Genomic DNA, 15,480 nt, shown 5'->3' on the forward strand with positions numbered 1-15,480 from the left:
CTAGATCATTTAATTACCATAATAAGCCTATAGGCAGATACTATTTAAATCCCCATTATACATATGAGGAAACTGAGGCATAACACTTAAACAATTTGTAAGATAACACAGCCAGTAAGTGGCAAAGCCAAAAAAATAATAATAACCAAATAATAACAAGTCCAGGGGTTTAGAAATAAGGCATAATTAAACACTAGTTCACAATAATATTATGATAATATATATGATTGGAGGGGATATATTGGAGAAATTTATGCTTGCTATATTACTTAATTAAGACAAATACCCCTGGGACATGTAGTAACCACCAAAAGAATAGGAAGTAAAATATAAGTTTCCAAATAGTGGAAGGCAAAATAGAGAGTGAAGGAAAATCCAATGACTCCAATAGAAAGAAAAAAAAGGAGGAAAAACAGAAAACAAAAATAGCAACTTTAATAGAAAACAATGTCAGAATATTATTGAAATATAAGTAATTACGATAGAGAAAAAAGATCTTTGTTAACTAATACTGTGAAACTGATTATTTAAAAATCTAACTATATGCTGTTTACAATAGAATCAACTAAAACACAGTGACCTAGATAAGTCAGAAGAAAAGGAATAGAAAAAAGAAACAGTAATCAAAAGAGAGTTGATTTCATGATATTAATATAAGGTAAAATAGACTTTCAGGGAAAAATCATTTCTAAGGATAAAGGACTTTGAGCTCAACTATATAAAGCAACAAAGCCTCAAAATACATAAAGCTAAGCTGATAGAAATTCAAGGAGAAACTTACAAAATCACAACCCTAGTGGGATATTTTAATACTCTTCTCTCAAAAACAGATGGATCAAACCGATAAAAAACTAGTGATGATACAGTAGTTTTAGACAGCACAATTAATAAGTTTGCTCTAATGAACATATGTAGAACCCTATTCTTGAGAAAAGGAGGCTAAGCATTCTTTTCAAGCCAACACCACACATTTTTAAAAACTGGCCATGTAATAAGCCAAAATTATGTCTCAACGAATACCAAAGACGTATTGTTAAACCATGTTTAACAATCATCACTATGCAACAAAACTGGAACTCAATAACTCAAAAATAACTCCATATTGTTCAAAACTTAAAGAAAACTATAATAAAAAAGAAATCGTAATGAAAATTCTAACATATTTAAATGGATGGCCATTAAGGCACCATTTCAAAACTTGTGGAAAGCAGCTAAACCAGTGCTTAGAGAGAGATTTATGGCCTTAAATTTATATGTTAGAAAATAAGAAAGACTGACAGTTAATTGATTAAACACTTCAAGAAGATAAAAGAAGTAAAACAGAATAAACGCAAACACAGAGAAAATAATACCATTTGTGTAATTCAAAATCACAAAAATTATATGATACTGTTTTTGGATATGCATACTTACTGAATAATGTTAAAACAATAAGAACACTCATAACGTTTATGAAGCATCTATTAAGTTTACAGCTGCAGAGGGAGAAGGGGATGGACTGCGAAGAGGTACAAAATAGGTTTCAACTATATTGGTAATTTTTATTTCTTGGAAGCTAAAGATATGAAACAAATATTTGAAATTACTAACATTTATGAAATAGGGGTGGAGGTTATGTCAGTGTTTATTATTCTATGTCTCTTTCCAAATATTGAAGCATTCCCCAGTTTAAAAAAAGGGGCAAAGAAAAACTTAAAGAGAAAACAGTAAGGATAAAGAAATGAGACTTTCTACTTTTGTCAGTTGTAAGTAGAACCAGGAAAGGGAATAATAGTAATGCAGACCTTCTCGACTCAGTGAAAACGGCATATCCAACACTTAGCTCAGAGCTTGATGCAATGTGCTCTAGAATGCTAACTGCCATTGCTATTTCATCCTAAAGTCGGTAAGCATCTACTCTCATCTGCACGTCTATCTAAGAAGACCTGGATAAGAAATCTTATTTGATGCTATTTTATTTAAGTCCTAAAGCAAGAGTATTCACTGCTACTGTCCAATTATTTTTTAAAAAATAAAACTTTATACATTTGTAGTTAGTAAAATGAGGCTACTGTTATGGGACATTATTGAAGGTTCTTCTTACTATAACCACTTTAAGGTCACCCTGTCTCCCTATATCCCAAATCACTTCTCCAACAAAGCTCCATTTGAATTCTAAATCAGTGAGATGGTCACCATCAGCAGCAGCATTGCCACTAAAGTTCCCTTCAACATCATGTGCCATGGATTTTTCATCTTTGCAACTCTGATCAGTGTTTGCTTACATTATATTTGATTCATACAACAGCCATGCAAGCATATTGTCATGTGTTTTACTGATAAGGAACTGAAACCCAGATAGGTTAGTGACCTGCCAGAGATGATAAGACATACCTCAGGGGGCTGTCCTGAGAATTAAAACAGGTCATGTACCTGTAAAGTAACTGGTACATAGGAGATATTCCAAAAATATTTGTTCTCTACTTCCTTCTCCCAGGTATTCAATTGATGTTTGTTGATATATGGTTCAATTAATATCTGTTTATTATCTTAAATGAAAATATAGGATACAGGGTTCTTCTGGTATATATTTTGCATTTTTATCAAAAATGTATGCTTTGTAAGTTCAACCACTGTTTTTTTTTAACAACATATAATAAAGTTCCAGAAAGGCAATCAGTTCAAAAATTCCTCTCACACCTCATTTGTGCCCAATAATGACATTCGAATGATTTCATATAAAAGTATTCAACTATAAAAGAAATTCACACTTCCCTCCTTCAGTAAAGGAGTAATTCCAGTATGAAGCACTTCATAAAATATTTCTTTATTCTAACATGCTGCCTGCAACAAGTGAATATGGGATGGCTAAATGGATATATGGTCTAGGGTGATGAGAACAGGAATATAGCCTTGGAAACACTTTCTGACTTATATTTGCCCACACATATTAATCAAAGCAGTAACTTACAATAGTTTCAATTACATTTTAAACATGTTTCTTTTAAAAGATGCCATTATTACAGAGAAAGAACAATAATATGAACGTCAGTGGTCATCGTCCTCAGTTTTACATGCATGAGGATCTTCTGAGAATGCCTGGAAATTATGGTGTTTTGACTATATTAAAAAATAGAAAGATTACTTAAGAATTCATTCAGCAGGGTAAATTGTAAACAGTAAGCACTAATTCTGATTCTTTGTTTTCTCTCCCTTGGTTTTTTTTTTCTATATTACAAACAATTTACTTTGTAGTAAATTATGTTGTCTTCAACAGCTATTTCCTGTTTTTACTATTTTTTTTTCTTTAGGGGTATTATAAATCTTAGTATATACAGTGCTAACTAAGTTAATGACATTGGCAGAGAAAGCAAAATGGACAGAAAAACAACCGAAACTCTCTCCATCCCCACGTCCTGTGAATGTTATTTTAATTCTGCATCACATTTATGAAGCACCTATTAAGTGCCCTTCTCTATAGCAGTGAGGAGAGAATCATAGATATACTCATGGATGGTATCTATACTGGGGTGATGGCTTGTGAGTTTGGCTCATCAGAACCAGCCACTGTTCTTTCATTATGGGCGCTTCACTGCTGTGGGGATGGCCCTGACCAAGCTGCACTGTGCAAAAGGATACAGACATCAAGACTTGAGAGAGATGAAGTCAGTCTTGAGAATATATCCTCTGCTGGAATATCCCTACTCTTCTTTGGCAATTAGCTCTAATAATACTGGTTACAATTACTTATTACTGATGGTTTAGTGAGGGGCCAGACACTGTCTAAATTATTTCAAGGCATCCTATTAACTATTCAAGATACATTGTTTACACTATCTAAAAGAGGACACTGATGTTTAAATGGTCAATTTGTCCAACATAATACAGCATATTACATAGCATAATAAGTAGCATAGAAGGATTTGAATCCAAAGTACTCTAACACAGAATATGTGCTTACTCTACTATCCGTGTTGCCTCTCATTTACCTGCAGATTTTGAGTTATTTAAGGGTTCAGGAAAAAGGATTTAAAGGGCTGAAAAATCCATGAGGTCTGGGTCATATCATACAACCTGAAGATGCTGGTGTCCAGTGAGAACACGGGCTGAGCGTCAGCTCATCAATGATGGTTATTCAATATAAGGAGGGTATTAGCAGATCACAAATAAGTAATCTTATAACAGTCAACTTCTCTCATTACTTTATTTGCCCTGTTGTTTCCATTACACACCTAGTAGAAACTGTGTTTCTAGTGCTTGATTTTTGATGTTCACAGGGTTGAAGGGGCCTAAAAATTGACTAAACTAAACCTTTATCTTCCAACACAATTTTTAAAATCCAGTCAACCGTAAAGGTCCAATCAGCTGTTCATAGTACATTTTCTTGTTTGTTTGCAGACCTCTGTTTTAGGCAAGTTTCCTGGAAAAGAATCTATTCTAAGCTGGTAAACCACAGCTTTTGCAAAATGCAGCATTAGCATGATACAGAGAAGTGTACAGCGAGAAACTCAACATCCTTGGAAACCCCGTCACTTTCTCTTTGGTATTTTAACATAGAGAGGAGGGAGCTTGCTTGTCGGCCACATAGCAAATAAAATTTGCCTAGTAACTTCAAAGTTGTGGTTTTTCAGGCTCGGCATAGACGGGATTGCCCTACTAAATTTTCCTGTGTCTCCATTCTACTCATCACACTTCTTTGCAGGTTAAAAGGATAACCTACCTAGTTATTTTTATTTTAGAAAGAAGTCCTATCCATGCAACCCCATGCTTTAAATCTTCAATGGCTCCCACTGTCTATAGCACCAACTCCAAACTTCAGCTTTGCATTCAATGCCCATTGCTCTAGAATCACAAACACATCCTCCACTCTTCAAACTATGTACTTTCATGAGCTGTAATTTTGTTCTTTTTTTCTCGCACCTCCCACTCTTTCAAGGCTTTGCTCAAATGTCTCTGCCCATGGGAAGCCTTGCTGCCTGACTTTGAGCTCCTTGATGGTAGAACTTATGTTCTATTCATTTTATTTGCTTGAAAATAAGTGTGTTCAGTATTTATTATTGAAATAAGAAATTTCCTTGTGAGCCAAGTTGTGAAATACCATGATGATACTATTTTAATGAGTTAGCCTGCATTTTCCAGACAGCCCCACCCTGGACTTACATAAATCCCATTCTTAAGTGGGAGGAAACCCACTGGGGCTGTAAGACTATCATTATTAAGTTTTCCCATATCCTGTCTTCTCCAGGATAAATAAAACCATTTTTTTTAATGCTTCCATTTCCTTTACCAACACCGCATTTTTTAACTTTCTAAGGCATATAGGCTGAATCAAGGCAGATGTGGGGGAGGCAGCTGAACATGCCATGGATGAAGGGGCCCCATGAGACTATTCCTCTCACAGCACTCATTTGCCACCTCCAGACTCTGTCATCCAGGAGGAAATTGGTCACGATGCTGTTTGCCACTAGGCCTGGGTCTCGTCTACTTTTACACAAAAATAGTATATTCTATCTAACTGGTAAAATAACAGCAATATTCATGCAATATAAGGCTCTAAAATGACTATGGAATCTCCTATGTCACATCCAAACTAAAAGGCACAACAAGTGATTCATTTTGAACAAATCTTACTTTATCTCATGGACATATTTGGAAGATCAATCTATCCACAGTTAGTCGTTTTACACATGCCAGTGGGAATGTCTATGTTAGCTGACTGAGATATAAAGATGCTAAGTGTTTTTGTAAAACTTATAAATGTGTTCAAACCTCAGGAAAAGTTCTCAGCAATTTCCAGCTGAAAAAATATGTATCCGCCACAGGTTTTATGGTAAAGTCAGATGTTACATAACTTGCCACTAGAGAAACTCACACATCTAAATAGAAAATGAGAAGATCATCCTCAAAAGACTATGAGAAGAAGCCACAAATGCCTCATGACCAGAAACTATTTTTGGAAGTAAAAAGAAAAAAAAAGAAAGAGAGAGAGAGAGAGAGAGAGAGAGAAGAAACAAAGAAAGAGAGAAAGAAAATTATAAGCAAATTCTTGAAATTTTAAATTCCTCTACTGTTCTAGATATTTGACTCACTAAACACAATTAGAAAAAGTTGAGACCAAAATTTGTTCAGAAAAACTAAAAGCATACAACCATATACACATTAAAATTCAAATTAATAAAAATGAAATTTAACGTTGGGGGAAATTTTTTCTAAGATTTAAAGCAAGTTAAATTCTTGGACAGTTCCACAAACAGATATATTAGTCCTTAAAGGTATTGAGGACTGGTTATTTTAATTGGATACCTTTCTCAGGGATATCAATCTCCCTTCCCATGTTCACAAAATACTTGTGGAAGAAGAGCATCCAAAATGGGAGACGGGAGAATTTGTGGAACGTTTTAAGATAAAAATTCCTTCTAGAAAAGAGAAATTCTACTGGATTCTGATTCACTTGGGGCCACAGAAAAGAGGGAGCCCTTAACATATGTCAAACATTTCCAGTAATACTACATTCATTCCAATAAAATAGGCTCGTATAATGTGGATAACAAGCTAGTTGCTGGGTAGAGTTTACCCTTGGGTAGGTGCAAATTATCTTCAAGAAGAAATACAAGAATATTCTCTATCATGCCAATTAAGGAACCATTGCATGGTTCTATCTTGTCAATATTCTCACAACTGCAAGATCCCAAAGATAGCCTACAAAACCTAGAATGAAAACAAATCTAAGGTCATTTGTGCTCAGATCCAAGAAGTATATCTGAGCAAGTATTCTTGGATTTTTCTTCAGTTCAACACCAATAACACACCCCAGGGCACTGTTTCCCAAAGTACATCTCTATCTGTGGAAGACTCTCCCCTCAGAATGTTATCTGATGAATAAAGGAATTACCAAGAGGGAGTTTCCAAAACTTATCTGACAATAGTCACATTTTTCATTTTTTCCCCTGAGGATGAGTGTTACTAGAAACAGTTTGGGAATGCTATTCCAGTAAAAAGCATTATAAAGTACATAAGAATATCGGGCCAGGAGACAGGCTGCCTGGAATTAAATTTTTACATAATAGCTGTGTGACCTTGGGCAGGGTACTTAGTTTTTCTTTCTTCAGTTTCCTCTTCTGTAAAATGGATATAACAAGTGTATCTACTGCTTTGTGCTATTGTCTGGAAGAAAAGAGGACATGTGCATGATGGAGTACTTAGCACAATGTCTATAACATTGTAATACTCAGTAAACGTTAGTATTTGGAACTGGTATTATACCCAAAGGTATGGCTAAGCCGGGATGCGGTGGGGTTCCTTTCTAAGTGACATCTCCTTTTTAGGTCTGGGCTAGTCCCAAATTGGCTTCAGGGCTCTGCTGTCTCCAGCTCTACCCTTTAGGTTTCCAGTTCACTGGAAGCTGCTCGTTTCCTTTGCTCAGTTATTCTGGAGCGGACTTCCTGGGACTTTTACAAGGGGGGGCTTGACCAGGGGCTGGGAGGAAACCCTCTTTCTGGATGGATCCCCACCTCTAGGAGAGAACCCATTGCATTAGAAATGGCTCCGTAAAGCTCTAGTTTCACCAAAGCCTTGGGCCGTGGTCTCTAGTGTGCTCTGGCCTGGAAGAGGTGGTAACTCCTGGGTGCCTCTTCCTGCTTTCTACCTCTGCCCTGCTGCTCCTATTAACAGAGTGTTTATGGTAATGGCAATACTAAGAATCTTTCTTTTCCTTCCTTCCTTCCTTCCTTCCTTCCTTCCTTCCTTCCTTCCTTCCTTCCTTCCTTCCTTCCTCCCTTCCTTCCTTCCTTCCTTCGGCTTGAAGATTTAAATTTTTTTTTAAGAGTAATAGTAACACTGGGAAAAAGCCATTGGAGCAAGAAAATAGACTCTGGCAACAATTATAATCTTAAATTTAATATTTTTTGTTGTAACGTACAACCTAGATGGATATAATTCCAAAACATTGTCCCTAAAAATGATGGATTCCAAGAACACAGAAATTTTTGCAGGCTGAGAGGTCAATGAATTACTTGATAAGGATTAAATAAAGAGACACAGAAGTTGCTTTAGGAGATTTTACTGACTACAATAGCAAGATTTCCTTTGTGCAAATGCAGTTTTAAAGCTCATTCAGGTATGTTTTAACAGAATTCCATTTGTATTTTCCAGTAGTTTTCTTTCTTTTAGTCCCTTTATTGGAAAGCAGTCAATGTTACTACTGCTCGATCTAATGATACGCCCAGAAAAAGTTCAAGCATGAGACAAGAAGAAAAAAAATATATATCTCTGCAAATGTCTCAATCTTTGCCCTGAATTGGCACCGTTTTCTCATGTTGTGCATCTGTACATAACTATCCTTATTTAAAAATCAATTTTAATGTTCTGGCTTCTCCCCAGAATACCATAACAATAACAATATAAACCTAGCTATATATATATAGTTACTGGCTTTGACATTCCAAGTAGTTAACAGTCTTTGAAAAATGGTTTTTAGTTATGAAACATGGCATGATTATACTCAAATATATCTGGTAGCTTTACCTAAAAACTAAATATTTAAGGTACAGCATTAAAACTATCTTCCCATTTTGTAATATTGTTCCACAATATCATTACCACGGTATTCCTCAAGTTAGACATCCATTTTCAGGTAGTCACTGCACCTGTTTTTCAGTGGGATAAATATGATTCGGTTTTTGCAACTCAGTACCCCCAAAGTAGCATTGGCATTACCTAGAGAGCTGAAAGAGGGTAAACTGGTCCTTCAGGAGACATTTCATTTCTTTTTTGAGGATTTTTTTCTTGATTACTTAAATAATACATGATTATTATATAAAAATCTAATGTTATATAAATATATGAGGTAAAAAGTGAGCATCTCCTGCAATTCTGTAAACCTTCTCTCCCCCTACAATCCCAAGATTGTTACTGTCAACAACATTCTCCTCATTTTTAATGATGTGCAGGACTGGAAGCTCTAAACTCTGCTGGGAATTCTTTATTGTTCCCCTACCGCTTCTATTTATCTTTATAAAAGAAAGCTCAAATGTCACCTTTGTGAAGGTGCCCTGACCCAGCCAAGCCAAGCTGGTCCATCCTTCACCAGGTGCCCAAAGCAATTTGTACATATTTCAATGAAAGAATTTATAACAATTTCATTGTAATTTTTGAATTAAATGCCTCTTCCACTTTAAAGGCTTCAAGGACCATTTCTTATTCCTCTTTGGTACAAGGCATCTAGCACACTGACATACAGTCAATGCACAATAACTATTTGTTGAATGAATGAGTGAAGGAGTATATGAATAAAATATTTTTCTGACATGTAGACTTTCTAGTTCCATAATAATCACAATCAGGTTGTTCACAGTTAAGTTTCTCTAGAAAGATGTTTCAAATATATTCCACATTTCAACAACCAGGTAGTACTAATTCTTTTTTTTTTTCTGCTTTGTGAAGGCCTGAAAACTCAAATTCTAACTTCAAAGAAAATGGTAAAGTTGGAAGAATTTTGGGATGGATGGTGGCTTATTTTTAATGCCAAATGAGCATTTTGAAGCATAACATCTTTGGCCATAAGCTTTGTCCACTGATACCAGACCATTCCAGGAAATGACAGTTCAAATAAACAGTTTAAAGCCCAGTATACCACAAATACAAAAACAGTATTCAACAGCATTTCACAGCAAATAGCCTGTTGACAGTCATTCAGGAATGACTGATTATAGTTGCAAAGCACAAACATCTCTTCTGTTAGATTAATTGAATATAGATTTAGCTGATGGCTTGGGCAAAAGAGTGAATCTGTAAGAGTAGTGAAAGAAAAGAACAAAGGAGAAGAGACAAGAGGATAAATCTTAGAACAATATTCCTAAATATCAGAAAGCCCCACTGGAGCCACACTTCAAATTAACAAGGCCCACTGAGGGACCTTGACACGCATGCTGTATGACATATCGCCCAAGGAGCAGCAGCGAAAAGGAGTCTCGTTTTGTTGGAAAAAGAGGGTGCCACAGAGCTTTCATATTGCACCAATTCAACAGTTTGGGATCCATGTAATTAAGTAATATAATTATGAACCCATTTCTTGACCTCTAACCCAAAGTCCTATTTCTTACGTAAGTATATCAGTAATTGTCACATCGAACTCATGCCACATGCTGGACCCAGTTCTTCATATTAAAACACATATGCAATTTATAAATAGAAAGCCACAATGTAATTTAAATTTAAAATGAAAGAGTAAGACTCAAAAGGTGCAATCACAGGAAATGAAGTGAACAGTGGGGGCTGGGCATTCAAACTTAAGCAGTAAGTGGGAGCAGGAAATGACCAGGAGCAATTTAGACTCTTGAAACTGGAAAAAAGTGAAGGAGTCACTAGATTTCCATCATACCAGGGATGGCGAATTAAATAGTAAAGGGAAAGGATACTTAGGGATACCATAGCAGCTAGCCCTAGAGTTATATCAGTATAACTAACATATTACGTGCAGAGGCAAATTATCACTAATGGGGGTGGGGTTAAAAAATTATCACCCTCCCTTACATAAAAAATGTGGTACTGTCAGAATCATGCTTATTAAATAATAAAAGTTAACATTTATTAAGTACTTGGGTTGGTCAGGCACTGTTCTAATTGCATTATGTGAATATATTAATTTTCAAAGCAACCCTATGAGATAGGAACTATTATTATCCCATGTCACAGATAAAAAAACTGAGACATAGACAGGCAAAGTAACTTGCTTAAGGCCACAACTAGCTAGCAAGTTGTCTAGCTGGGATTTGAACTGACAGTCTGCCATGCATGCTGCTTCTTAAGACCTACTCGAAAGAAATATTACTTTTTATTTTAGAGTTTTATTCATATATTTACATAGGTTTTCAGAAATCTCTAAGAATTAAGCCCTGAACTGAAGGAGACTGATTACTGGCTATCAAAAGCAAGTAAGTCAGTGTACTTCCAGAGCTGGAAAAGATACATGGTGCTTGACATTTATCCATGCAATTGAATTCAACTCAATTAATAGTGATTTAGAGTTCCATGCTGAGTACTAAAGAAGTAAGATTCAAAGCCTAGAGAAGACACAATTTTTATTCCCACTTAAAGCAGCTAAAATACTCTAGAAGCTTACAGTTGAATACTGATGAAGAAAATGGAGCTCAGAGAGTTGAAATGACCTGTCTGAGGCCAAAAAAAAAAAAAAAAAGTAGTTTGTGGCACACAGTGACCTAAAATCCAATTCAAACAGGTACAGTTTTCTTTGCACTCTACTTCTAGGCTTCCAATCAAGCTGATTGAACAAACTGAAATAAAATTAACTTCCAAAATAATTATCGTATATCTTAGAGTGAGGGAAATGTTTTGGTATTTGCCTGCCTCATCTCTACCATCCAATTCATTCCAGAATGAATACTTAAAGACAGAGGGAACCGATAGTCAAGGGAATATTTTTTAAGGGAAGGAAGAGGATGAAAGAATTCACATATAAAGTCTCCCAGATCTTCTCTGAAGGAATGTATGTTTTTACAGTTTTATGTGCTGCACAATTTATCTCTCTCAAACCTTACCCAATTCGAAAAGCAGACTTTGAAATTATGCCTGTATTGATAACTATGTGTATAGGTACATGTGTACGCCTCCCACACTATTCTAAGTGACTGAAGAGCTTTAAACCTCTAGGTATCCCCAGCTTTTACAAAATGCTTTCACATAGTAGGTGCCCAGTTTGGTAATGATGTTAAAGGAATAAGTATATACAATATAAGGCTTCCAGTTAGATTTCTTTAAAAAATCAGACCCTGTATTTAGGTCTCTTAAGAGTTTTTTTATTGGTTTATTTTTCAGGGGCAATTTTATGCCCCCCTCACCCCTGACCTTCCAGGGGACATTTGGCAATGTCTAGAGACAATTTTGGTTGCCACAACTTGGGGGGAGATGGTGCTACATGTATCTAGTAGGCAGGGGCCAGAGATGCTGCTAAACATCATACAATGCACGGGCCCCATGACAAAAAAATTTCCAGCTCAAATGTCAATATTGTCAAGGTTGGAAGACACTGGCTTATTTTAGAAGAAAGAAAGAAGGAGAAAGGAAAGAAAGAAAAGAAAGAAAGAAAGAAAGAAAGAAAGAAAGAAAGAAAGAAAGAGAGAGAGAGAAAGAAAGAGCACAACTACCTTTCCATTTCTCTATTTTTAAAACACAAGTAAGACATAAATCAAAATGGTAAACCAAAAGTTTTTTCTAAGCAAGACAATTTCAGCAATCTACCTTAAGAGAAACAATTATTTCATGGGCTGGTTTACGAAATTAGAAGGGTTCATTAAAAGTTGAAAGAAAAGCATAAATTTAAACACATATGTACTTTAAGCAATGGAAAGCCTTCACAAAAGGGACTATTCTGATCTTGACTACATCTGAAACTGAGATTACAGTAATCAAATGACACATTCTGCAGATGAGACATATTAAAACCACCACTTGTCTTCTGATTCAGACATACAGCTCTCACTTCAGATTGTTTCATTATTTCTAACTTCGCTCAAAATACACCTCTTAGACAAGCACATGAAGAGGAAATGCATGTTTTTTTGTTTGCAAATAAGGTCATCAAAATAAACTGCTTTCACTATTAGCTCTGCCCTTTTATGCCTGCCTGTCTTCCCCATGTCTAGATTTACCTGGAAGGTACAATATTTAAACCTGGATTCCTTATTGTAGCTAAAGGAATCATTCCTTCAGTCCCGTGTTGCTCTTCTGTCATGAAAAGACAACTGTAGTAAAGCTATCCTAACAGTTTGATAATGTCTTTAAGGTGAACCAGAATTCAAAAAATTGAAGAGGAAGGAACGCTTCCAAACTCATTCTATGAAGCCAGCATTACCCTGATACCAAAACCGGACAAAGGTATTATGGAAAAAAAAAATCACAGGCCAATATCCTTGATAGATATAGATGTAAAAATTCTCAACAAAATATTAGGAAACTGGATTCAACAATACCTTAAAAGGATTATACACCATGACCAAGTTGGATTCAACCTAAGGTGGCAAAGATAGTACAAAATCCATAAATCAATCAATGTGATACATCACATTAACAGAATAAAGGATAAAAACCATATGATCATCTCAATAGATACAGAAAAAAACATGATAAAATTCAGCATCCTTTTATGATAAAAACTCTCAATAAAGTGGGTACAGAAGGAACATATCTCAACATAATAAAAACCATATATGACAAACCCAGCTAATATCATACTCAGTCGTGAGAAACTGAAAGCATGTCCTCTAAGATCAGGAACAGGACAAGGATGCCCACTGTTGCCACTTCTATTCAACATAGTATTGGAAGCTCTAGCCACAGCAATCAGACAAGAAAAAGAAAGAAAAGGCATCCAAATTGGAAAGGAAGAAGTAAAACTGTCATTACTTGCAGATGATATTATACTATATATATAGAAAACCCTAAAGACTCCACCAAAAAGCTATTAAAACTGATAAATGAATTCAGTAAAGTAGCAGGATACAAAGTTAATACTCAGAGATTGGCTGCATTTTTATACACCAATAACAAGCTATCAGAAAGAGAAATTAGGAAAACAATCCCATTTACAACTGCATCAAACAAAATGAATAAACAAAACAAAACAAAAACAGAACTGTAAATATAGAGAACAATTTGATAGTTGCCAATGGGAAGAGGGTTGGGGGGATAAAAAATACAATTAAAAAAAAGATGAACAAGGAAAGGGAAACAGGGGGAGCTGTTGGTTTTTCTTCGCATTTGGTCAGTTTCTTGACTGAGTCTCTAGCTGCTGTGGTTGCAGTTGCTATGGTTTCATTCACTTGTTTGTTTTCCCCAGTGGCTGATCATATTGAATACTTTGGCTGTCTGGTGGATACTTGAAAAAAAATTTCTTTCTTTAAGGAGTCAAATGAGATCTTTTCTGGGAATGAACTGACAAAAAACATAAACCTCAGGAGAATCTTTGAACATACAACAGTAACTAATCAGTTGAGTATTTTGTGTGTTGTTAAACATGTCAGTACTGAGACCCTCATACATTGGTTAACAACTTTCTAAATATTTACCAAGATCTTTGATAAGTGAGAGCGCTTCCCATGATATAAAGGCTCCACCACCATCATCCATGGCACCCTGCCCAACGTCCCAGCTGTCCAGATGTCCGCTGACCAGTACAACCTGGAGTAAATAAAAAAAGAGAAAATAAATAAAACTAGGCAGAAATGACATCACAGAGGAAGAGTCATTTCCAAACACAGAAATGAAACTTGAATATTTTCTTTTCTATTTTTATGCCCTAAAGGATCTGTGTCATTACTAGTAGAAAACTTAGTATAGAGGCTTTACACATAAGGGTGTAAGGTCATGATAACAGTAATAAAAGTTCTCACCTTATGCTTTTCTTTATTAATATAATTTTGAATTATTAAAAAATGGTTTATTACTGACAGATGTTTCACAACTTTATTATGACATAAAAACGGAACTCAAAACGTCAACCATATTGTAAAGTGTCCCAAATTCTAGCAGACACATAATAAGCATATGTTGAATTGAATTCAAGTGGGAAAGTAAAAATAATTTATTTTTTAAAAATATGATTGTGCTTTGTGCATTGTAAGTCACTTTGGGTGTTGAATAAATAAATTACTGGAGTTACAAACCAGATTCTAATCAACAGAACTTATAAGAAATCTTTCAATTTACATTAGTCTGAAATAAATCTATAGATTATAAGTTTTAAATCATAATCAGTTTAAATACTTTTCAAGAATCATTACAAGTCTCTCCAGGAAATCATGAAAAATATTTTAACAGAACTAAATTTTATGGACATATTTTAAGCAAGCTTAAAACTAAGTAAAATAGGATATCCATAGTGAAGAATGTGTCCTCATCTCTATATCATACACTATATAAATATCAAGTCAGGTGAATTATAAATCTAAAGATGTTAGAGAAAAGCATATAACAGCTTTGTCAACTTAGAGTGGCAAATATTTCTTGAACTGGACACAAAAAGTACAAACCATAAAAGAAAATAATAAATTGGACTTTTAAAATATTAGGAATACTTGTTCATCAAAAGACCCCATTGCAAGAGTGAGAAGGCAACCCACAGGGGAGGAGAAAATATTTCCAATACATATATGCAACAAAGGCTCCATATCCAGATTATATAGAATTCCTATGAAACGGTAACAAAAAGAGAGTAATCTGATAAAAAATGGACAAAATACTTGAATAGACAATTCACAAAAATAAATATACAAGTTACTAATAATCATATGATAAGGTGCTCAGGTTCACTATCATCAAGGAAATATAAATTAAACCGCATTCAATACATATCCATTGTAATAGCAAAAAAAAAAAAAAAAAAAAAAAAAAATGCCAAATATTGGAGAGGAGGTAGAGCAACCGGAACCCACATACAATGCTGGTATAAGTACTTACAACCACTCTGCAAAAGTGGCTTATCTACTA

At 35.1% G+C, this 15,480-nt stretch overlaps 1 protein-coding gene across 6 annotated transcripts in view; it reads right to left on the reverse strand.

The window, feature by feature from the left end:
• Nucleotides 1-15,480, reverse strand: part of CPQ (carboxypeptidase Q) — a 461,474-nt gene that overhangs the window by 191,961 nt on the left and 254,033 nt on the right. For all 6 annotated transcript variants that reach the window (XR_002122197.1, XR_002122199.1, XR_002122198.1 and 3 more), the window contains exon 4: nt 14,061-14,172. Coding sequence is in view for 3 of the 6 variants with exons in the window: in XM_019627075.1 (XP_019482620.1) it covers nt 14,061-14,172 (112 nt within the window). In the remaining 3 variants the exon portion in view is untranslated. The remainder of the gene's footprint in view (nt 1-14,060; nt 14,173-15,480) is intronic.

Source organism: Hipposideros armiger, unplaced genomic scaffold, assembly GCF_001890085.2.
Source record: "Hipposideros armiger isolate ML-2016 unplaced genomic scaffold, ASM189008v1 scaffold_705, whole genome shotgun sequence".
In the NCBI taxonomy this organism is placed as follows: domain Eukaryota; kingdom Metazoa; phylum Chordata; class Mammalia; order Chiroptera; family Hipposideridae; genus Hipposideros; species Hipposideros armiger.